The sequence below is a fragment of the Bos taurus genome, unplaced genomic scaffold, assembly GCF_002263795.3.
Source record: "Bos taurus isolate L1 Dominette 01449 registration number 42190680 breed Hereford unplaced genomic scaffold, ARS-UCD2.0 Leftover_ScbfJmS_1899, whole genome shotgun sequence".
In the NCBI taxonomy this organism is placed as follows: Eukaryota; Metazoa; Chordata; class Mammalia; order Artiodactyla; family Bovidae; genus Bos; species Bos taurus.
In genome coordinates this window covers 845908-870917 of record NW_020190994.1, presented here as the reverse complement: position 1 = coordinate 870917, position 25010 = coordinate 845908, and the positions used below count along the sequence as shown (strand labels likewise).

Sequence of the window (25010 nt, the reverse complement as noted above, 5' to 3'; positions counted from 1 at the left end):
AAAATAGGTAGCTAATGGACATTTGCTGTATGCCTCTGGGAACTCAAACAGGGGCTCTGCGACATGCTGAAGGGTGGGATGGGAAGGCAGATGGGATGGAGGTTTGGGAGGGAGGGGACTTGGGTGTACCTATGACTGATTCTTGTTAATGTATGACAGAAAACCACAAAATTCTGTAAAGCAATTATCCTTCAATAAAAAATTTAGAAAAAGAGAGAAATTAAGAAGGAAATTTCTTTCTTTCTTATAGGTAGACATTATTTTCAGAATTGTGTTCTTTTTTCTCCTATTGGTGTCAGCATGCCTGGGCTCATAAAATTTACTTCCCTTGGGAGAACTATAAATTTATTATTCTTTATTTTTGGAGAGTAAAATGATCCTATTAATAACATTTTATTTATTTATATATTTATTTATTTAATTTTGGAAGGCAAAAATTTATTCAAATGATATAATAACCATGTCACTGTTAAGCCTTTTCTTTCCTGGATGGTGTAGAAAATGCAACAAAACACAAGCTGCTTTGACAACACTCTTGCAGTGTTTTCTCCCACAGTTAGTTATACCAATTAAAAAAAAAAAAGCTTTTAAGATATACGGAGAAAAATGGAATAACGAAGGATTAAAATCTGAAAATTTCTAGTCAAAACAATCCAACTTTGAATTCCACAAACTCCTGAAGTTCTTCCAGTGAGAACTGAACATTAAGTGTGAAACATGAGACATTCTTCCCAAAGCTACCACAGGTAGGTTTTAAGAGGTCAACAAAACATCACCCAAAATAGTTTTAGATTTTCCCTTTTTTTCCCCTGGAAATAACATTCACGAATCTGGTTCTCGAAAGATTAGCCAAGAAAATTGACATTTTTCACATGAGTGTGCTATTTGTAGAGATTTTTGGCAAGTGCTTAAAGTGCTCATTTCATAACAAGCAGTGATGTTGGTGTCTGTTCCTTGACATTTCAGGGTCAATGTATTTTAAGCTTCAATGTGTTAAATTCTGCTTAAAGTTTTAAAGTACAGATTCTTTACCATTGGTGTCCCAAGTTAGTTGTTCTGTCCATAAATTCAGGTGAACCAAGTTTTCTGATCAAGGAAACTCAGTGCATGACAGAAAATGCTCTGAACAGCATTCAGATTTTTGAAAACCAAGGCAAACTGGGATCAGATGGACTACTTTTCACAACAGTTATGCTGACAGCAAGGTTTAAGATTTCCAGTAGATTATGGGCAGGCTGATGAAGTCAATGCTTGGTGATGACTGCTACGGTACATCTCACCAGTTTTCTTCAATTTTTGACAAAGACCCATATCTAAAACATATACTTCTCTAATTTTTTTCTTCCAACCAATTTCATTTCATACAACTTCAAAAATACTGTCTTTAGTGCTAGGCTTAGTGAAAATAGCACATCCAGAGTTTTTAAAGCCTTACTCTGAACAAAGTGGGGCAAGGAAGATAATGAGCAAGACAGGAAGGAAGAGGACGATGAATGGGAGGAGGACGAGGAGGACGAGGAGGCAGTAGGGGCCATCGCTGGATGGGGCAACTCCATTCGGGAGGTTTTATACCAGGGGAATGCTGACGAGGAGTTGTTCTAGGACCAAGAGGATGATGAACCCTGGGTCGGTGACGGTGGCATAAAGGACAGCATGGATTATGTGTGGGACCAGGAGGAAGATACGAACTACTACCTGGGAGGCTTGAGACATGACCTGAGAATTAACGTCTACCTACAAGAGGAGGAGATTTTGGAAGATTACGATGAGGACGACGAAGAGCTGTACCCTGGCACTCACCTGGCCCCACCTCCAGCCCCTCCACGGCAGTTCATCTGCCCCCAATGCCGAAAGAGCTTTAAGCGTTGCAGCTTTCGTCCCAACTTGCAACTGGCGAACATGGTCCAGATAATTCACCAGATGTGTCCCACTCCTATTAATAACATTTTAAAATTATGCCTCATCCTAGTATAAATCTTCTTTATATTCTCTGTTTTATTTAGCATAAAAGTGAAAAGATCATCAACTATGGCTTAATCCATTCCACCAATGGGTGATACTGTAGGCAGAAATATTCATTATTGGTATCAACTTTTAAATGTTATTCTTGACATAGCTCTATCAGTGGAAGAAAAATAAATGCTAATTTCAAGATAATGAATAATTTGTATTATTAGAATATTATTCTTACTTGATTCAAAATTAAATAGAATTTTGTTGACAGAAATATCCAGGTAAATAAAAGGTAACATCTGTGTAATCCAGCTAGTCACAGATTTATCAGATAAGCTACAATCAAATGAGCTCTTGTTTATTAAGCAATTGTTAAGTCTTTAGACAGGGTGAGTAGATTTCACTCCTACATTAGGAAGTCCTAAAACTTAAATGAAGAAAGTTTAATTTCACTTGGTGTCAAATGCTCTAACCACTCATATCTTTCACAAAGGAGACACTATAGGAGTTTCATACCTAATTGAGCTAGCCTTCAAGCTAGCCATCATCTCTTGGTTCCTGTTATATCCAAGTAGCTAAATTTTTTAAGGTGAGGTTAAGGTTTGTAATATTAGGTAAAACAATGAATACCTTATATATTTTGGATAAATATTAAGTATTTAAAAAATATAGCTTTATTTTCTCTCCCCTTAGTTTTATGTCCATTTTTTTTTGTTTGTTTGTTTGATATAAGAGAGATAACTTTGGTTGTCACCAGTAAACAGTTTTAAACTATTAATGGAGAGGGAGTCGGGATGTAGGTGGAGATGTTGTGATGTCTCAGTTCTGCTGGAACAGAGGTTCAGAATAACTTTGCCAGTCACTTCACTGGCACAGTCACGATCTTCTTGATTGAAGCACAGTTATCTTAAGCAGCACTGATGTGGGATAGCTGTGTGTGTGTGTAGACGTCTTTTGTGTTAGATCATCACACAAGTATAAGCTCCATATTATTACATTCCATTAAAGAGCTGTGAAATTTAAAGTTTGAAAATTGTCCAACAAAAAAGTGATCATTGACTTTACCCAGAGTAAACTGAATGGGTTTCTTTTATTTTTCAATAGTGGTTTTGAACCACTGTGTAATTTGGGATCTGTGGTGCTCTGTGCTCAGAAAAATAGACTTTGGTGTCAGCTCTTCTGAATGTGAATCCCAGTCCAGATGCTGACAGATAGACCTTTGTCAAGCAATTTAACCACTATCTCCCTCAACTCTCTGTACAGTAGGGATGAAAGTCCAATAATAATCTCAAACATTTTTGTGTGTGTGAGAATCAAGAGAATTAATGTATGTAAAGCATTTAAAGCAATGTCTGGCAAATAGCTGACTTAAATTGTTTTTAGGACTAAGTGTCCTGATGAAATTTTAGAGATTTTTAAAATCTCTCTTTTTCCTACAAAACTGAATTAATATGATAACTTGATAAAAAGGTTGAGAGTGGGGAAGGATATGTGTGTTTTCCCAGATGCAAGAGAAAAACAGATAAGTGAGTAAGACTAACAAGTCACAAAACGAAATCTGCAGAATTGCTTTTGTTTGCTTGTTTTTGTTTTTGTGAGGGCTTGACTTCATTCCTGGGCTCATTTTAATTTGGTTTCACAGGGAGAGCTTAATTTTGCATATAAGCACTGAGCATCTGGTTTATTTTTTGTTCGAATATGATATGGCTGGAGTTTATTACAGAAGTATATTGTATAATTAAGGAAAGACCGTGGGAAATTTAATAAAGTTGGTTCTGTTTAAATGGAACATTGTAATTTATCCAGGGAAGTGGATGTAGTTATTAGGAGTAGTGGGAACTTAACTATTTTTTAGAAAATTCTTTAACTGGTAAAAATGGAGAGCTTCTATGTATTCACCTTTTTCAAATAGCATGGAAAATGGCAAATTTCACAAGTGAAAGTTGAAGCTGACCTAAGGTAAACGCTTGGCTGCATGAAGCACAAGCTGGAATCAAGATTGCCAGGAGAAATATCAATCACCTCAGATATGCAGATGACACCACCCTTATGGCAGAAAGTGAAGAAGAACTAAAGAGCCTCTTGATGAAAGTGAAAGAGGAGAGTGAAAAAGTTGGCTTAAAGCTCAACATTCAGAAAACTAAGATCATGGCATCTGGTCCCATCACTTCATGGCAAATAGATGGTGAGACAGTGGAAACAGTGGCAGACTTTATTTTTGGGGGCTCCAAAATCACTGCAGATGGTGATTGCAGCCATGAAATTAAAAGATGCTTACTCCTTGGAAGGAAAGTTATGACCAACCTAGATAGCATATTAAAAAGCAGAGACATTACTTTGCCAACAAAGGTTTTCAGTAGTCATGTATGGATGTAAGAGTTGGACAATAAAGAAAGCTGAGTGCCAAAGAATTGATGCTTTTGAACTGCGGTGTTGGAGAAGACTCTTGAGAGTCCCTTGGACTCCAAGGAGATCTAACCAGTCCATCCTAAAGGACATTAGTCCTGGGTGTTCATTGGAAGATCTGATGTTGAGGCTGAAACTCCAATAGTTTGGCCACCTGATGCGAAGAGCTGACTTGTTAGAAAAGACCCTGATGCTGGGAAAGATTGAGGGCAGAAGGAGAAGGGGACGTCAGAGGATGAGATGGCTGGATGGCATCACAGACTCAATGGATATGAGTTTGGGTAGGCTCCACGAGTTGGTGTTGGACAGGGAGGCCTGGTGAGCTGCACCTCACGGGGTCACAAAGAGTTGGACATGACTGAGCAACTGAACTAAACTGAACTGAATTTTAGATTGTCAAGCCTTCAAACGTTATTTACAGAATGTTTTTAGAGACATTTCATGCTTGTTCACTCCAGTTAATTTCAGACAGCTCTTCTACATTTGTATTAGATTGGCATTCTGATATGGCAACCCACTCCGGTATTCTTGCCTGGAGAATCGCAGGGCTGGGGCATCCTGGTGGGCTGCCGTCTATGGGGTCACACAGAGTTGGACACAACTGAAGTGACTCAGCAGCAGCTGATACTTCAGAACTTCTCCTTCATTAAAATATGGTTAAAATAGCCTGGGACAAAAGTAGGATTCTTGGTTAGTTCTTATAAACTGTAGATTATATTTTTAAAGCTGATAAAGGCATAATGTACAGAACAGAACAAATACAACTCTCCTATAAATACTGCCCAATTAGCATTAATAAATGAATCATTTAAATGCAGTAAATTGCTGGCTGGGTTATATAGTGGTATTGAGGGAGATGAAGAAATATATAGTTCTTGGTTAAGAGTTCTGAGTGAAGATAGAGAGCACCTATGGGGTCGCACAGAGTCGGACACGACTGAAGCGACTTAGCAGCAGCAGCAGCAGCAGCTAGTAGCTGTGTTAGGCAGGCAGGAAGTGAGTCTTGACATTCGACCTCAGTCATATACGAGAAGCCTGAAGCTCTGAAATCCAGTGAATCTATCATCTTGCAGAACTTACCTGGAAATAATTTGGTGAAAAAGAAAGCCAAAATAGGTTGTAAGGACTTCAGAGAATTTTTGTGATAGTTTCTGTACACTGTCTAATGTTTCAGAGATCTGCTGCAGGAGAGAGGTTTCATCTGTTGGCAGTTAAAATTATCTCGGATATATGAGATGGAGACTGTGCATTTTGCCTTGAAAGATAGTTGAGGTGCACTGGGCCAGGAAAAATACCCTTCTTGGAGATAGTTGTGCATTCTTATGTCAGGAGGAGTCCCTTGATAGGTGGCGTTCTGTTCCCTCAGAATCAGCAATTCTTACCTGGCCCACATCTCTCTGAGGCCACCCCACTTCCTGTGGTTCATGGTTTAGGAATCCTCAGAAATCATGAAGCTGAGTCCATGAGCATTTTCTAGCAGACTTGCTCCATAGCTTTCATCAGATGTACAGTGTTTCAGAGTCACTGTCTTAGAGATTTTTCTGCCTGTTAATTTCTCCACTGTCCATTCCTGACAGTGAGTGAGCTGTTAGCCAAACTCCTATATGATAGCATGTGTGACATATGTGTTATCCACAGGTAAAGGAACTAATCTGGTCTAGTTTCCCAGTACCCTACACCTGCCTCTGATACTTAGGAAAAGTAAAGTATCAATTACACCCTGTTCCAAAGCACTTATGGTGGCTGTGGCAGAGGGGTTCCCTGGGGCCATGTGTGAGGTGTGTCTGCTCCTTCAAGGTCAGTGTCCTACCATATTTAGCAACAGGCAGTGTGACTTGCCCCAAGTTACAAGACAGAACAAGACCTTGGATGAGGGGGCTCTCAAGTCCTGGACTTTCCTAATCAATTATGCTTTTTTTAGACCATCTGTCCCAATTCATTCTTTCAGTCATTTGTTCATTTGTTAATCAATTAATTCAACCATAAGTAATTTACATAACTTTGAAGTAGAGTTATTTTAAATGTTTTACTTTAATTATGGTTTGGTAAGAGAGAATTCCTGTAACTTTTAAAAACTCTTTTAATATTTAATGTATTCAGCATCCAGTGGAGCAGGCAGTACCCAATCAGAAGGGTCCAGACTGTCAATGGCTGGTTGGCCATCACTGTTCATATCAACTTAACACCAGCGCTGCCCATGATGTTACTGGCTTATCTTTAGTAATAGATATTTAATAGAGGTTTCCAGTGTGTCCGGTAAAATGGCTGTGTATCATAGATGTGTTGATATGAATTTTCTGAGTCTCTATAACCTGGGTGAGTCAGTCTCCAACATGTGTCTTTCTACCTGGTGTTGCTTGTGCCAACAGAATGAGGCTGAGTTCAGTTCAGAAGTAAAGGAAATCTTTATTCCTTGATCAGAGAATGGAGAGGTATGAGCTTGCACTCTATAGTTCTTGTTCTCTCCCCCAAAGGTAGCCCTAAGCAAGGGTGTTTTACAGGTTTCTTGTCATTGCACCTGCCCCCCACCACCATCTTAAAGCGGTTTCCCACTAGGGACTCTGATCTGAAGAGTTAGGTGCAAAGCTTCTGCACATAGTACTCTATGAGCACATGAAATTTGACTAAACAAAAAGGGAAAAAAGGAGTTAGACTTTATCTTATTTCCCAGATTCTACCTTTATTTTGTAAGAATTGTTAATGAGTTTTGTTGGTGACAATATGATGGACCAGACACTTGACTTTGAAACGAATTTCTCCAGGTTAGAAAACAACAGCTTAAAAAAAGAGAGAGATTGTTCAAAATATCAATAGAGACTGAAATTTGAGGACAAACTGCTTATTTATAGAAGAAGAGCTTGTTTTATTGATTCACTCAGAATATTCAAGTGCCTTCTATTTAAGGTGTTCCAGTGAGGCATTGGTCCAGGCACTGGGTTAACAGCAGTGAATAAAATAGACAAAATTTCTGTCCTAGCAATGTCTGTTGTTATTGTTAGTTGCTAAGTCATGTCTGACTCTTTGCAACCCCATAACTGCAGGATACCAGGGTTCACCATCTCCCCAAATTTGCTCAAACTCATGTCCATTGAGTTGGTGACACCATCCAATCATTTCATCCTCTGTTGTCCCCTTCTCCATATTCTAATTTAATTTGTGTGAATAAAAAGATGACAAGTGGTTGTTAGCCCCTGAAAGTAAAGAATGGAATTTAAAAGGGCAATAGTTATACATGTAGATAAGACAAAATCAATTTAAATGGTCTTGAGACAGAAGGTATAGATGATTCCCACTGGGTCAGTGACTTCTGAATGGGTTCTTTGCCTGGAATCACAAATGCTACTTTTTAAACCCGGTTGTATATAGTAGAGCAGAAGCTTTATTCATTGATTAAGGAATGAAGGGAGAGCCCATGCTCAAAACACACCTTCTCCCCAAGGGGAGGTGGGAGTAGAGGAACTTTAAGGGATAGGAGGCAGGCATGTCACTGGGGCTCCAGGAAAGGGGCAGAGATTTCAGGGAACAGCCAGGTTAGCTGGAACATGTGCAGTCTTCCACACTCCTTTGCACATGGCTGGAATTGTGCCTAGTCCAGTACAAATTCCCACCTTGGATAGAAATCTTAACATGGTAATGAAGCAAAAATAACTTTCAAACAGTTCCAGTCTCATCTGTGCACGGTCATTCCTGTAGTTAAGTCAGAGGTGGTTCAGGGCGGTTGGCCACAGCATCTCTCTCAAAGCACAGCTGCAAAATATCTCTGTCAAATACTAGACGTTTTAAAAACAAACAAAGAGGTAAATTAGGACAAAGATTATTTAGCTCTCAGGGGTGGGTATGGGTGACAAAGTAACATTATCAGAAATGTTCAGTTTCTTCCTTGCTACTCAAAGTGTGGTCCCTGGACCCAGCAACATCAGCAACCTAGAGTTGTTAGCAATCCAGAATCTCAGACCTCACACATGCTCTTGAGAATTTACATTTTAAGCAGATCACTGGGAGATCTAAGGAAGACATATGCATTGGTAGACTCCGTAGTGATCAGAATTAATCTTTCCAACTTTTCCACATATTGACATGTACCAAGATGGTCACTAAGTGGGTTACATATCTTACAGTCTTACTTCAGTAAGAGCCACTTTTAAAATACTCATTTTACTAATATGTTTTCTATTTTTGTGTAAGAATCCAGAAGCACAGAAGGCTTCCCATCTTAAACCAAAAATGGTTGGAAAGCCACTGGGTTTATGGTGTATTATTAGTAAATGCCAGTTGACCACTAACACCTGGCAGTTTCCTTTTTGTAATAGATTGTGTGTGAAGTGTGGTCGATGTTTACAAAAGGTGTATAATCTGGACGTGAATTCAAGGCTAGTAGACATAGACAGTAGTTAAACCACTAAATAGATTATATTATAATATGTTCTGAGGATAGACCCAGGTCTCTGGTGGAATCTGAAAGGACACTGAAACAGTTCTTCATCAAACAAAGTATCAGAAAAACTATGTCTTTAAATATGAGAGTTGCTTATGGCTTTGCTAAGAGCCTGTAGAATCTTCTTCTGGACCCCACTTGTTTGTAGGGTCTCCTTGGTTCTCAGCTATAAACATAAAGGTTGAGGGTGGAGTCAAATGCTGATAACAGCAAAATTTATCAGCTGAAAGGACAGTGTTATAAATTTTTTAAAGAAAGTAGTAAATAGGTGGGGGTTTGAGTGCATTTTAGGCAGCCAATAGTAGCCCCAAAGGATATTGCCATGTTTCAGTTCAGTTCAGTCACTCAGTCGTACCCAACTCTGTGTGACCCCATGAATCACAGCACACCAGGCCTCCCTGTCCATCACCAACTCCCGGAGTTTACTCAGACTCATGTCCATCGAGTCAGTGATGCCATCCAGCCATCTCATCCTCTGTCGTCCCCTTCTCCTCCTGTCCCCAATCCCTCCCAGCATCAGGGTCTTTTCCAATGAGTCAACTCTTCCCATGAGGTGACTAAAGTACTGGAGTTTCAGCTTTATCATCATTCTTTCCAAAGAAATCCCAGGGCTGATCTCCTTCAGAATGGACTGGTCGGATCTCCTTGAAGTCCAAGGGACTCTCAAAAGTCTTCTCCAACACAACAGTTCAAAAGCATCAATTCTTCAGTGCTCAGCTTTCTTCAGAGTCCAACTCTCACATCCATACATGACCACTGGAAAACCATAGCTTTGACTAGATGGACCTTTGTTGGCAAAGCAATGTCTCTGCTTTTGAATATGCTATCTAGGTTGGTCATAATTTTTCTTCCAAGGAGTAAGTCTCTTTTAATTTCATGGCTGCAGTCACCATCTGCAGTGATTTTGGAGCCAAAAAAAAAAAAAAGTCTGACACTGTTTCCTCATCTATTTTCCATGAAGTGATGGGATCAGATGCCATGATCTTTGTTTTCTGAACGTTGAGCTTTAAGCCAACTTTTTCACTCTCCACTTTCACTTTCATCAAAAGGCTTTTTTGTTCCTCTTCACTTTCTGCCACAAGGGTGGTGTCATCTGCATATCTGAGGTTATTGATATTTCTCCAGGAAATCTTAATTCCAGCTTGTGCTTCTTCCAACCCAGCGTTTCTCATAATGTACTCTACATATAAGTTAAATAAGCAGAGTGACAATATACAGCCTTGATGCATTCCTTTTCCTATTTGGAACCAGTCTGTTGTTCCATGTCCAGTTCTAACTGTTGCTTCCTGACCTGCATATAGGTTTCTCAGGAGGCAGATCAGGTGGTCTGGTATTCCCATCTCTTTCAGAATTTTCCACAGTTTACTGTGATTCACACAGTCAAACGCTTCGGCATAGTCAATAAAGCAGAAATAGATGTTTTTCTGGAACTCTCTTGCTTTTCGATGATCCAGTGGATGTTGGCAATTTGATCTCTGGTTCTTCTGCCTTTTCTAAAACCAGCTTGAACATCTGGAAGTTTACGGTTCACATATTGCTGAAGCCTGGCTTGGAGAATTTTGAGCATTACTTTACTAGCATATGAGATGAGTGCAATTGTGTGGTAGTTTGAGCATTCTTTGGCATTGCCTTTCTTTGGGATGGGAATGAAAACTGACCTTTTTCAGGCCTGTGGCCACTGCTGAGTTTTCCAGATTTGCTGGCATATTGAGTGCAGTACTTTCACAGCATCATCTTTCAGGTTTTGAAATAGCTCAACTGGAATTCCATCATCTCCACTAGCTTTGTTTGTAGTGATGCTTTCTAAGGCCCACTGAACTTCACATTCCAGGATGTCTGTCTCTAGGTGAGTGATCACACCAATGTGATTATGTTGGTCGTGAAGATCTTTTTTGTATAGTTCTTTGTATTCTTGCCACCACCATGTTTAAAAACAATTAAATCAGACCAAAGGGGGGAAAAAAAAAAAAAAGAATACCAAATGAGACCATTGGTGCTCAAAATTTTAGATCTGAGTTTCAAGAAAAGATGTATTTCTGTCAGCTTTTAAGATGACAAAACTCTGTAGTCCTCATGAAAATAGGTTCTCACTAATAGTTTCTTCCTAAGTAGTAATTTGAAAATTTAACTTTACAAAAACATCTCATTTCCCCAATTAATTTTAGTATGCAGTCTTTTGTTGTACCTGTGCTGACTGTTTTAGTCAAGGCTTTTTGGTTGCTAGTGGCAGAATCTACCCAGGTTAGTTCAAAGGAAGAGGGCTTGATGGAAAGGAAATGGACATCTTGCGCAGCTGGAGCAATGCTGACTTTCCTGGAGCTAGGAACTGGGGTCCTCATGGGTATTGGAGCCACTGTCACAGGATGCATGCATGTGCCCAAGCTCCCTGGTCTCTCACTTTTGATGGGTGCAGTGACTCTGCTGTACTTTTATGTTTTTTTCTGGCCTTATAATTCTCAGGAGGGGAAATCAGAATGACTCGGTGGCTAGTCATGGGTTAGGACCCCCTGGTACTTTACTCCATTAGCTGTGGTCAAGGCTCTAGCAGTTTCCTGGTAGAGGAGCACTTATTCCAAGCCCGTCCGATAAAGTTAAAGGAGTTTAAGTGAGTGGCAGATTCCTGGGAGCTATATTTGTCATCAAGAGTCTCAGGAAAAGAAAGGGCTAAGGTTGAGATCTGGACAGAGTGGGTGGGGACTGAGGACCTTCTTAGTAGGTGAACAGAGGAGAGAAAAGAGTCTTTCATCAGAATAAGGGTACACAGCCAAGAGTGATGGGAGGTCAGGCCGATATTATCCCTAGTGAAAATAAGAGGCAGCAAACGACATTGCAGGAAATTGCCCTGAAAAGTGAGTTTCCTTGTCTCCTCTCTCTGCTGGATTAAATCTCAGAATGGCTTGGTAGTAGCACCCACCCCATGATGAAATATTGTATGCTTAATACTATTGCATCATCCTGAGCAAGGTGGGACATTATCTCCTCCAACATCAGAAGCTTGGTCTACAAATTAATTTGAATATTTCTGTTTGCTATAGAACCCCCTTCTTGAAATACCATCTCTAAGGTGAACATCCAGATGAATGAAAAGGGCTCTGTTTGCAAGGGATGGGCAGTAAGGGAGACAGATGGGGTGTCTTCCTCTATTTCTCCTTCATTCTCCAAGGCACCTGTGTTAAATCTCAGATGCTTCCCAGGATAAATTTTGGGAAGACTAGGCCTGGTTATCTTTCATGCCCCACAAAGCTCTAAAATTCCCAAAGGATAATAAGAATAACACCTTTCACATGAGAGGTGGCAAGAGAACACAGAAGAACTATACAAAAAAGATCTCATGACCAAGATAGCCATGATGTGTGATCACTCACTTAGAGACAGACATCCTGGAATGTGAAGTCAAGTGGGCCTTAGAAAGCATCACTACGAACAAAGCTAGTGGAGGTGATGGAATTCCAGTTGAGCTATTTCAAAACCTGAAAGATGATGCTGTGAAAGTGCTGCACTCAATATGCCAGCAAATTTGAAAAACGCAGCAGTGGCCACAGGACTGAGAAAGGTCACTTTTCATTCTAATCCCAAAGAAAGGCAATGCCAAAGAATGCTCAAACTACCACACAATTGCACTCATCTCACACGCTAGTAAAGTAATGCTCAAAATTCTCCAAGCCAGGCTTCAGCAATATGTGAACCATGAACTTCCTGATGTTCAAGCTGGTTTTAGAAAAGGCAGAAGAATCAGAGATCAAATTGCCAACATCCACTGGATCATGGAAAAAGCAAGACAGTTCCAGAAAAACATCTATTTCTGCTTTATTGACTATAGCAAAGCCTTTGACTGTGTGGATCACAATAAACTGTGAAAAATTCTGAAAGAGATGGGAATACCAGACTACCTGATCTGCTTCTTGAGAAATCTGTATGCATGTCAGGAAGCAACAGTTAGAACTGGACATGGAACAACAGACTGGTTCCAAAACGGGAAAGGAATATGTCAAGGCTGTATATTGTCACCCTGCTTATTTAATTTATATGCAGAGTACATCATGAGAAATGCTGGGTTGGATGAAGCACAGCCTAGAATCAAGATTGTGGGGAGAAATATCAGTAACCTCAGATATGCAGATGACACCACCCTTATGGCAGAAAGTAAAGAACTAAGAGCATCTTGATGAAAGTGAAAAGGGAGAGTGAAAAAGTTGGCTTAAAACTCAACATTCAGAAAACTAAGATCATTTCCTCTGGTCCTATCACTTCATGGCAAATATATGGGGAAACAGTGACAGACTTTAACTTTTTGGCCTCCAAAATCACTGCAGATGGTGATTGCAGCCATGAAATTAAAAGACGCTTGCTCCTTGGAAGGTAAGTTATAACAAACCTATACCGCGTATTAAAAAGTAGAGACATTATTTTGCCAACAAGGCCCATCTAGTCAAAGCTATGGTTTTTCCAGTGATCATGTATGGATGTGAGAATTGGACTATAAAGAAAGCTTAAAAATTGATCCTTTGACCTGAGGTGTTGGAGAAGACTCTTGCGAGTCCCTTGGACTGCAAGGAGATCCAACCAGTCCATCCTATAGGAGATCAGTCTTGGGTGTTCATTGGAAGGACTGATGTTGAAGCTGAAACTCCAATACTTTGGCCATCTGATGCAAAAAGGTGACTCATTTGAAAAGACCCTGATGTTGGGAAAGATTGAAGGTTGGAGGAGATGGGGATGATAGAGGAAGGAATGATTGGATGGCATCCCTGACTCAATGGATGTGTTTGAGTAAGCTCTGGTCCATGGGGTTACAAAGAGTCAGACACGACTGAGTGACTGAACTGAACTGAACTTCATAATTTAGATGGTATCTGCATACACATAATCTCTTTCATCTTCGTGATCTTTTATCCTGTGATTTTCATCATCTCCGTTTTACAGATAAAGGATTTTCCTCTCAGTGAAGGTTGAATGAGTTGCCTAAAGGCCTCTTGCTGCTGAAGGCCAGAGGACCATGATTTGGTGGTTTTCCACTGGTGGTTGCCTATTAATAATTCTGTTACTCTTTTTGTTTCATAACCTTCTTTGAGCAGCCATCATATTGATGACCTATTTTAACAGCAATAAAGTTTTGTTAATTCTAACAAAATCAAAGAAAATATGAAGCTCTCAGACTTTTATAGCTTCAGCTCCTATTCTCATCTCACCCAAGCTGAATTAGTTTATGTAGAATGATGCAGGCAGTCCATGCTGGGCCACCTCCCTTAGTGCCTCGCTCATGCACACAGGGATCCTTTTCAGCCTGGTGATCATCTCCAAGCTCTACTCTTCTTTGGCCCAGTTTTGCTCCATGCCCCTGTATGGCATGTTTGCTATGTTGCATGGATGTAGATCCAACTTCTCAGCAGGACAGTGGGTCTTTTATTATCCTCCCCGTCTGCCCCTCTCCATTCCACTGAACTCAAAGCCTGGCTTTGGCACTGCACTCCTGGTGTCAGACTTTCTTCAGGGCTATCAAACCAATGGCTGATTCTTTTCAAAATAATTAGGTTCAGGAACCATTAATGAAGCTAACCATGGGCACATCGAAAGAAGTTCACAATATTGAAGAGTCACAGAACACATCTGCTCTTACTCGCAAGGTCAGGTGTGGTGTGATCTGATATAAAGTCTTTTTTGCTGATGACTAAAAGTTATGACCAACCTAGATAGCATATTAAAAAGCAGACACAACTTTGCCAACAAAGGTCCATCTAGTCAAGGCTATGGTTTTTCCAGTGGTCATGTTTGGATGTGAGAGTTGGACTGTGAAGAAAGCTGAGCACCAAAGAATTGATGCTTTTGAAGTGTGGTGTTGGAGAAGACTCTTGAGAGTCCCTTGGACTGCAAGGAGATCCAACCAGTCCATTCTAAAGGAGATCAGTCCTGAGTGTTCATTGGAAGGACTGATGCTGAAGCTGAAACTCCAATAAACTTTGGCCACCTCATGCGAAGAGTTGACTCATTGGAAAAGACCCTGATGCTTGGGAGGGATTGGGAGCAGGAGGAGAAGGGGACAACAGAGGATGAGATGGCTGGATGGCATCATCGACTCAATGGACATGAGTTTGAGTAAACTCCAGGAGTTGGTGATGGACAGGGAGGTTTGGTGTGCTGTGATTCATGGGGTCACAAAGAATCGGACACGACTGAGAGACTTAACTATTACTATATAAGACTAGTTCTTTGGTTAAAAAAAAAAAAATTAGCACTCAAAAAGACAAACACTATGTCCTTGGTGCACCACAGAAACCTTAGGCACCTTAAGCTGAATGAAAGAAGCCAGACCCAGAGACACCATATTGTACGATTCCATTTGGGTGTTATGTTCTGTAAAAGAAACTTATAGAGAAAGAAAGAAGAGTAGTGGTTGTTAGGGTGAGAGGGGGAATAGGGAATCACTGTAAACTGCAGAAGAGATCTTAATTGGAGCATAAAAATATCTTAAAACTGATTTTTGGTAGTGGTTGCATCACTCATTGAATTTTACACCTGAAATGGGTGAATTTTATGAGATGTAAAATATACCTCACTAAAAATATATCTTGATATTTTATGATACATAAATATTTAATTTTTGTTGCTTAAAAAAGATAGAGCAAAGACCAGATGTAGGAACTTCAGGGTTTTAAGAAACAATTTGGTCACAACTAACCCGTTAGTTGTGGGTCAGGTGTCAGAATTCTAAAGGTGACTGAATCCAGCTTAGAGTATAGACTCTGTTCTTAAAATACAATCATTATGAATTTTTATTTTGACAAGTTCAGTGGCATCTTCTGTGATATTCTCTCTTGTGGACAAGACAGAAAACTGTGAAGTAGAGCAGTTAGGAGGACACTGATTGGTTTTTGGATATCATGGTCTTTAAGGGGGATTATCTGTCTACCCCTGTTACTCTCTGCCTTTCTCTCTCCCCTTCCCCTGATCCTCCCTATCACCCCTTTCTTTCTCCTCCTCCTTGTCCCCCCTCTACTTTACATTTTTACACAAGTAATACACAGTGTAGAGAAATAAGAATGGACAGAAAAAATTAAAATTGCATATAATACATTACAGACTTGTTTCAGACTTGTTCAGGTTGTTTTCTACTAGTGACTTTATAAATATGCCACATTCAACAGATTGATGCACTTACTGACTCTTGGGGATGTAATCCCAGACACGGATTTTCTGGGTCAGAAGGGATACACTCTTAGAATGGTTTACACATATTGTTCAATTGTTCCCAAAAAATCTACCTGTGTTTACAGATGGAAGTTATGTGTCCAAAATATGATCTAGCCTCTAGAATTTACTGTGGTTGTAGCTTTGTGACTGGCTATGCAGGATGAGGGAAGGTGATGATACCACTTTACCCTAAGTAATCAAGACTTGGGCACAAGGCATTAACTGAGACTGGCTGTCTGAGTCTGGTCAAGAGACTGCAGACAATATAGGGCCATGCCTTATATTATGAGGGATCATTGAGGCACCAAGGAATAGTTGCTAGAAAGAATATGGTTCATTTCATTCAAGTGTTTGAAAGGCTATCATATCAAGAGAAATTAGATTCACCTTGTGCAGTTAAAAGGGCAGAATAAGTAGGGATGTTCCAGGAAGACAAGATTCAGTTTAATGTGAGAAATCCTTGAACCCAGAACAGTCTGAAAATGGTTTGGGTTCCCCCTGTTCATCTTTAACCCTCTTCCCTCTATATCCCTGGAGATCTTCCATCAGGGGGCTCATGTTATTTGGATGAAGAGTTATGGCATGTGTGTGGAAGGAATTCATGATAAGGATTTAATATTTCATTTGGAGACTTCTGAGAAAACTTTATTACTACAGGCTGTGGGCTTGAAATCACAGCTGTAGTTAAAATGTGCTCAGTCGCTCAGTTGTATCCTCCTTTTTGCGACCCCATGGATTGTATAGCTCATCAAACTCCTCTGTCCACAGGATTTTTCAGGAAAGAATACTGGAGTGGGTTGCTATTTACTCCTCCAGGGGATCTTCCCAAACCAGAGATTGAACCCCTGTTTCCTGCTTCTCCCTACATTGGCAGGCAGATTCTTTACTACTGAGTCACTTAGAAAGCCCAGTCCATCCCAAAGCCAGAGGAAATATTCTGCAAACACCATGTGTTCTCTTAATGTTTCTTAGAGCAAGGAAGAAACTGTTGAACTTTCTGATCTCACATTATTTTACACTCAGCTCACTGGTGAATAAGTGCTTAGTTTTTTGATGATCTTTGATATTAGGTTCAGTTTGTGTAGTCACTGTGTGGGAAGATGTTTTTTCTCATTGTTTCTGTTCTTCTTGTATTTTACACTCTTTGCCAACCCTTGGTCTCTCAGACCTTAAGGTTCACATATCCGGAGAAAGGTAAAGGGGTAGTTTTTACATACTGTTTACTTCATCTTAAAATTTTTTCAATACTACCTTCAACACTTTCTAAGCCAAATCATACTTGTAGTGTTTCTGAATTTTGCCAGTGTTAAAAAGTTACATTTTTCAAAGAAATTACAAGCATTTAAACCACATTTTAGATATTTTTGACATATATTTTCTTTATTTCAAAATTGCTACTTTGAGAAGTATAAAATTGACCAGAGGGGTCACAACTTTTGTAAGAGTATCTTCAAAACTGCCCATCTGATTTTAATGTTCCTGAAGCACAACTGATTAAATAATAACCCAGTTTCTTACCCCTCAAAACCACCTGGGCAATAGCAGAAAGGGCGTCACCTGCCAGCTTGGAGGGAATGCAGACTCTCTGGCTCCCCCAGCACTCCTGAGTCAGAATCTGCATTTTACCATGTGGACCCTCCTTCAGCTCCTGGTGGACTTTCCCAGGTGATGTGATGCTGCAGAACCTGGGGCTCAGAGTCATTATCTCACATTGGTGGTTGAGTGCCTGGTAACTTACATGGCATCGTGACTGGGTTCTTTCACCTGCATGAGCCTGTTTAATCCTGAGATTTGCCCTCTAAAGCAGGCATTCCTAGAGGATCAGAAAAGTTGTCACTGGGCCTGCAAAAGTGTCACTGAAAGACAGTTTCTGGAATCTGTATTTCCTAAACCTGAGAAAGGAAAATTGAGACATAGGCTGTGATGGCCTGACCAAGTGTAAAATATTCCAGTAGCTCTAGCTCCTGGCGTGGGCACATCCTGTGCTTCTGCTAGCCAGTTGCCCTGTGGAGGACAGGAGAGCCACATTCAGACCACAGAAACTCAGCCATCAGCTGCTGCTCATTCACAGTCCAGCTGTGGCTTGCTGTGCAGGCCTCGGGAGGAAGTCATCTCTGACAGAGGTCAGGAAGAGCAGGTCAGGTTCCCATGTCTCACCTGCAGGCTGGCTTTCTGGAATCTCAGTTATAAAAGAAATTCAGGGGTCTAGGTAACAGGAGTTGCTATACCAAAGTCATGTCTGCATGCATGTGTGTAGCTTCAATTTCTTTAAATTTGATCATGAAAGGATGAGATATTCATTAGAAATTATTTCTAATCTTCCAGTCTTGCAGCCTTTAGGATATACTGTTTTAGTGGATTTTGAGAAGGGAAATAAAATCAATAATGATAAGTGATCTTTAGTCATTACATAATATTGCCATTTTCCTGCCTACATCCCTCTAGTCTTTTTGGATGCTTAAGCATGAGTCTATGTTTGTCACATCTGGTACACCTGTGAAAATAATGACATTACCATGATAGGAAACTCACAACATGAAGACGACAGGAATCTACAATGTCCTGAAATGTGAGTTGTTGTGAACCATTTTGTGGGGGGAAAAAAAAATTACAGAGAGATTATAATAATGTTAATTTTAAAAGTATCACATCAAAATTAATTTTGATAACTAAAGCAAATTTAGTATAATGATTGGGATTAATTGAAGTATTTTGCAAGTGTTTATTTACTGACAGCACTTGGAATGAGTCTTAGATAGGATGGATCTAGAAGGACAGAAGATTCTCAAATCCACCAACTCTCCTTGATGCTGCCACAAGATTCCCCTCATTCTTTTAAAAATCAGGGCTCAATTTCAACATCCCACCCACTGATATTTGGTAGAATTTTATCTCTATTTATATATCATGCTATTTTCTCTTTCTTTATCACTGACATCAGCTTATTTCATATGATGCTATAATAAATGCATATAATTTAAAAATATTGTTTTGGTTTGTTCATGAATTATTTCTCTTAAAAGGCTTATCTGGGGAAGTAATTTCTTGTGTCCTGTTCTTACAGGAAGAATTTTGAATCGTTTCTCTAAAGACATTGGCCATATGGATGACTTGCTGCCCCTGATATTTCTTGATTTCATCCAGGTAATGTGACAGTCCTGTCAGAGTTCTCACAGGAAGAGCACAGAGTCTGTTTCTGAAGGTCTTTTCACAGGGGCTGAGGGTGATCCGTTCAGCTTGGCAATGTGTCCTGTTGTCTTAAGTGAAAGGTCATGTTTGTAAGAGAAAGGTTCAGTTGTGATTGGGAGGCTGATTTAACATGAGGAACACCTAGGGCAGGAGTGTCTACACAGTCCCGTCAAGGTTAGTCTGAAGCAGCGACATGCTGGGTAAGTGGTTCTCCCTCTGCCTTCCAGGTGTCTGTGAGGGCATTTAATAACAGAATCACCTCTCATGGAAAGATAGCCTGCTGCTGCTGCTAAGTCACTTCAGTCGTGTCCGACTCTGTGCAACCCCATAAATGGAAGCCCACCAGGCTCCCCCGTCCCTGGGATTCTCCAGGCAAGAATACCAGGTCCAGACGGCTTCACAGCTGAATTTTACCAAAAATTTAGAGAAGAGCTAACACCTATCCTGCTCAAACTCTTCCAGAAAATTGCAGAGGAAGGGAAACTTCCAAACTCATTCTATGAGACCACCATCACCCTAATACCAAAACCTGACAAAGATCCCACAAAAAAAGAAAACTACAGGCCAATATCACTGATGAACATAGATGCAAAAATCCTTAACAAAATTCTAGCAATCAGAATTCAACAACACATTAAAAAGATCATACACCATGACCAAGTGGGCTTTATCCCAAGGATGCAAGGATTCTTCAATATCCACAAATCAATCAATGTTATATAGCACATTAACAAATTGAAAAACAAAAACCATATGATTATCTCAATAGATGAAGAGAAAGTCTTTGACCAAATTCAACATCCATTTATGATAAGAACTCTCCAGAAAGCAGGAATAGAAAGAACATACCTCAACATAATAAAAGCTATATATGACAAACCCACAGCAAACATTATCCTCAATGGGGAGAAATTGAAAGCATTTCCTCTAAAGTCAGGAACAAGACAAGGGTGCCCACTTTCACCATTACTATTCAACGTAGTTTTGGAAGTTTTGGCCACAGCAATCAGAGCAGAAAAAGAAATAAAAGGAATCCAAATTGGAAAAGAAGAAGTAAAACTCTCACTGCAGATGACATGATCCTTTACATAGAAAACCCTAAAGACTCCACCAGAAAATTACTAGAACAAATCAATGATTATAGTAAAGTTGCAGGATATAAAATCAACACACAGAAATCCCTTGCATTCCTATACACTAATAATGAGAAAACTGAAAGAGAAATTAAGGAAACAATTCCATTCACCATTGCAACAGAAAGAATAAAATACTTAGGAATATATATACCTAAAGAAACTGAAGACCTATATACAGAAAACTATAAAACACTGGTGAAAGAAATCAAAGAGGACACTAATAGATGGAGAAATATACCATGTTCATGGATTGGAAAAATCAATATAGTGAAAATGAGTATACTACCCAAAGCAATTTATAGATTCAATGCAATCCCTATCAAGCTACCAAAGGTATTCTTCACAGAGCTAGAACAAATAATTTCACAATTTGTATGGAAATACAAAAAAACTCGAATAGCCAAAGCTATCTTGAGAAAGAAGAATGGAACTGGAGGAATCAACCTACTTGACTTCAGGCTCTATTACAAAGCCACAGTTATCAAGACAGTATGGTACTGGCACAAAGACAGAAATATTGATCAATGGAACAAAATAGAAAGCCCAGAGATAAATCCACGCACATATGGACACCTTATCTTTGACAAAGGAGGCAAGAATATACAATGGATTAAAGACAATCTCTTTAACAAGTGGTACTGGGAAAACTGGTCAACCACTTGTAAAAGAATGAAACTAGAACACTTTCTAACACCTTACACAAAAATAAACTCAAAATGGATTAAAGATCTAAACGTAAGACCAGAAACTATAAAACTCCTAGAGGAGAACAAACATAGGCAAAACACTCTCCGACATACATCACGGCAGGATCCTCTATGACCCACCTCCAAGAATATTGGAAATAAAAGCAAAAATAAACAAATGGGACCTAATTAAACTTAAAAGCTTCTGCACAACAAAGGAAACTATTAGCAAGGTGAAAAGGCAGCCTTCAGAATGGGAGAAAATAATAGCAAATGAAGCAACGGACAAACAACTAATCTCAAAAATATACAAGCAACTCCTACAGCTCAACTCCAGAAAAATAAATGACCCAATCAAAAAATGGGCCAAAGAACTAAATAGACATTTCTCCAAAGAAGACATACAGAGGGCTAACAAACACATGAAAAGATGCTCAACATCACTCATTATCAGAGAAATGCAGATCAAAACCACTATGAGGTACCATTTCATGCCAGTCAGAATGGCTGCGATCCAAAAGTCTACAAGCAATAAATGCTGGAGAGGGTGTGGAGAAAAGGGAACCCTCTTACACTGTTGGTGGGAATGCAAACTAGTACAGCCACTATGGAGAACAGTGTGGAGATTCCTTAAAAAACTGGAAATAGAACTGCCTTATGATCCAGCAATCCCACTGCTGGGCATACACACTGAGGAAACCAGAAGGGAAAGAGACACGTGTACCCCACTGTTCATCGCAGCACTGTTTATAATAGCCAGGACATGGAAGCAACCTAGATGTCCATCAGCAGATGAATGGATAAGAAAGCAGTGGTACATATACACAATGGAGTATTACTCAGCCATTAAAAAGAATACATTTGAATCAGTTCTGATGAGATGGATGAAACTGGAACCTATTATACAGAGTGAAGTAAGCCAGAAAGAAAAACACCAATACAGTATACTAACGCATATATATGGAATTTAGAAAGATGGTAACAATAACCCTGTGTACGAGACTGCAAAAGAGACACCGATGTATAAATCAGTCTTATGGACTCTGTGGGAGAGGGAGAGGGTGGGGAGATTGGGGAGAATAGCATTGAAACATGTATAATATCATGTATGAAACGAGTTGCCAGTCCAGGTTCGATGCACGGTACTGGTTGCTTGGGGCTGGTGCACTGGGACGACCCAGAGGGAGGGTAGGGGAGGGAGGAGGGAGGAGGATTCAGGATGGGGAACGTGGGTATACCTGTGGCGGATTCATTTCGATATTAGGCAAAACTAATACAATATTGTAAAGTTTAAAAATAAAATAAAATTTAAAACCTGTTAAAAAAAAAAAAAAAAAAAAGAATACTGGAGTGGGTTGCCAGTTCCTTCTCCAATGCATGAAAGTGAAAGTGAAATTGAAAGGGAAGTCACTCAGTCGTGTCCAACTCTTAGCGACCCCATGGACTACTACCAGGCTCCTCCATCCATGGGATTTTCCAGGCAAGAGTACTAGAGTGGGGTGCCAAGATAACCTAGATGAATTAAATTATGTGTCTTATGACCACAGAAAAGAGAAAGTGTTAGTTGCTCAGTCATTTCTGATTCTTTGTGACCCCATGAACTGGAGCCACTAGTCTCCTTTGTCCATGGAATTCTTCAGGCAAGAATACTAGAGTGGGTTGAGCTCAGTTCAGTTCAGTCACTCAGTCGTTCTCTTTGCAACCCCATGGACTGCAGCAAGCCAGGCCTCCCTGTCCATCAACAACTCCCAGAGCTTGCTCAAACTCATGTCTATCGAGTCGGTGATGCCATCCAACCATCTCATCTGCTGTCATCCCCTTCTCCTCCTGCCTTCAATCTTTCCCAGCATCAGGGTCTTTTCCAATGAGTTGGTTCTTTGCATCAGTTAGCCCAAGTATTGGAGCTTCAGCTTTAGCATCAGTCCTTCCAATGTATATTTAGAACTGTTTTCTTCAGGATTAACTGGTTTGATCTCCTTGCAGTCCAAGGGACTCTCAAGAGTCTTCTCCAACACTGCAGTTCAAAAGCATCAGTTCGTCGGTGCTCAGCTTTCTTTTAGCCATGCCCTTCTCCAGGGGTTCTTCTTGTGAGCCCCCAGGGAAACCCATTACCACAGAAGACAAGTATTTGTTGCACCATTTTTTTTTTATAAGACCAACTGTTGTTACTTACAAAGAAAAGATTAATAAATGATAAGTTGAAAAGTAATAGCTGAACAAGGACAATAAAGAGCAGTTATTGAGGATACAAAGCCTTTAAGCCAATAATTCAAGTAAGGGATCAAAGTCATCTCAGAAAATGTCTTTTTTGTTTTTGTAAGCATTTCTTTTCAAGTGCCTATTGCTCTGTTGTAAGGTGTCTTTAAAACAAAAAAGACAGAAATGCCACAGACATACCTCCTATCCAGACTTTGTTTTGTCTGTGAACTTGAGATTCTAAAGAATGGTGTTGAGTCATCTCAGCTCTCATCTCCTCATTTAGAATGCTCATTTGGAATGCTTTTTTGTTGTGGTTTAGTTCTGTCGGCTTTTTAGTGATTCAACCTGTGGTAAGTTTCCACATGTTCATTTTGGAAGTGAAATGCATTTATCAAAAGCTACACACAGAAATGCAGCAATGACTATCTACGCAGTGCAACCTATGGGCAAAGGCTTCCACTGTTACCAGTGAGAAGTAAGCTGAGTCTCAGAGGCAGAGTACTTTTACTGCAAAGATATATCTGGTTTTTTTTTTTTTTTTTTTTTTTTTTTTTCTTTTCTGCAAATTTATTTTATAAAGGTGTCCTGTTTGGTTCAGCTATGCTACTTATCTCCAGAAGCAGTCTTTCAGTAAAGCAGTGTCACATCTTGACAGTGATTGCTAATTACTTTAAAAAGATTTTGTGAAAGTTCTGTTCCTTAGCTACAACAAGCTAGGCCAAGGTTGGCTTTCCAAAGCTGGCTGGCCTGCTGTGTGCTTAGCACATGGTTCATTAGCCCTTATAATCAGAATCAATTGCATGTTTTTGTATGACGTGTAGAGGGACAGGGATAGGTGCTGCCTGATTTCAGGATAAAACATTCTCAGTAATGAGGAGAGAAAACTTCAGTTTCATTGATTTTGAATCCCAGCTCCTTTGTACTTCCATTGACATCAATATACCAGTTCATGGTACATGAAATAGAAAAGGTCAATTTGATCTTATCTTTGGAATATCTTATTTAATAATCTTGTTTGGTTTAGTTAATTCGAAGTTCCACCACTTTTTTCATCAGTCTCCCATAAATACTCAAGAGTGTCGTAACAGTAACTCTTCACTAAGAAGAAGCAGAGCTTGAAACAGAGAATATGGAATAAGAAAATAAACATCTCAAAAAGTGTTGACTTGCTGTCATATTCCAAAGGTTATCAATCCTTGGAAGGCCTAGAGCTGAGAAAAAAAATACAGAGAGGACAAAAACTGTAGTAGGCTTGAGGTTTATTGGTCATAGTATTTTTGAAAGTACATCTCCAAACAAAATAGACCTCAGATTCAATTCTCTTTGTGGCCAGAGAAAAGCAGCAGTCACTTTAGTACATGTGACATCATCACCACATCTAGAAAAAAATAACACCACTCTGATACATCTTTGGATATACTAGGCTGTTCCAGTGGTGAGCATGAATGACCTCTAAGGGTCCAAATTCATTGGATTATTAAGCCTTTTGGGCCTTAAATCTATTAATACACCATCTTTCCTCTCCCGATTGATGGTACCCAGACTACACTGAAGGGTGGTAACAATGGGCTTAGAGTTTCTATTCAATTTGTCATACATAGACTGGTAAGCACTTTATATACATAATCTCATTTAATTCTCACCACCATCCTTTTAAAGTGTCCATATATCACAGATTTTCCTAAAATTAAGAGTGGGTGTATGGTCTTACCATCCCTGTCAGTTTTTGAGAGAATGAGCCCTAAACCTTGTCTCAGACACCTCAATATTTGGCTAATGGGGATTTCTGCTCTAGGGGGATGAAATCTGAAGGACTTT

At 39.7% G+C, this 25010-nt stretch overlaps 1 protein-coding gene and 1 pseudogene across 1 annotated transcript in view; both read left to right on the top strand.

Moving 5' to 3' along the window:
- Nucleotides 1-25010, top strand: part of LOC523126 (ATP-binding cassette sub-family C member 4) — a 205713-nt gene that overhangs the window by 99571 nt on the left and 81132 nt on the right. Inside the window, 1 exon segment of the mRNA XM_010810937.4 lies at nucleotides 19047-19126. Within this exon segment, the coding sequence (XP_010809239.3) occupies nucleotides 19047-19126 (80 nt within the window).
- On the top strand, nucleotides 1258-19126 carry LOC132344756 (E3 ubiquitin-protein ligase TRIM52-like; annotated as a pseudogene).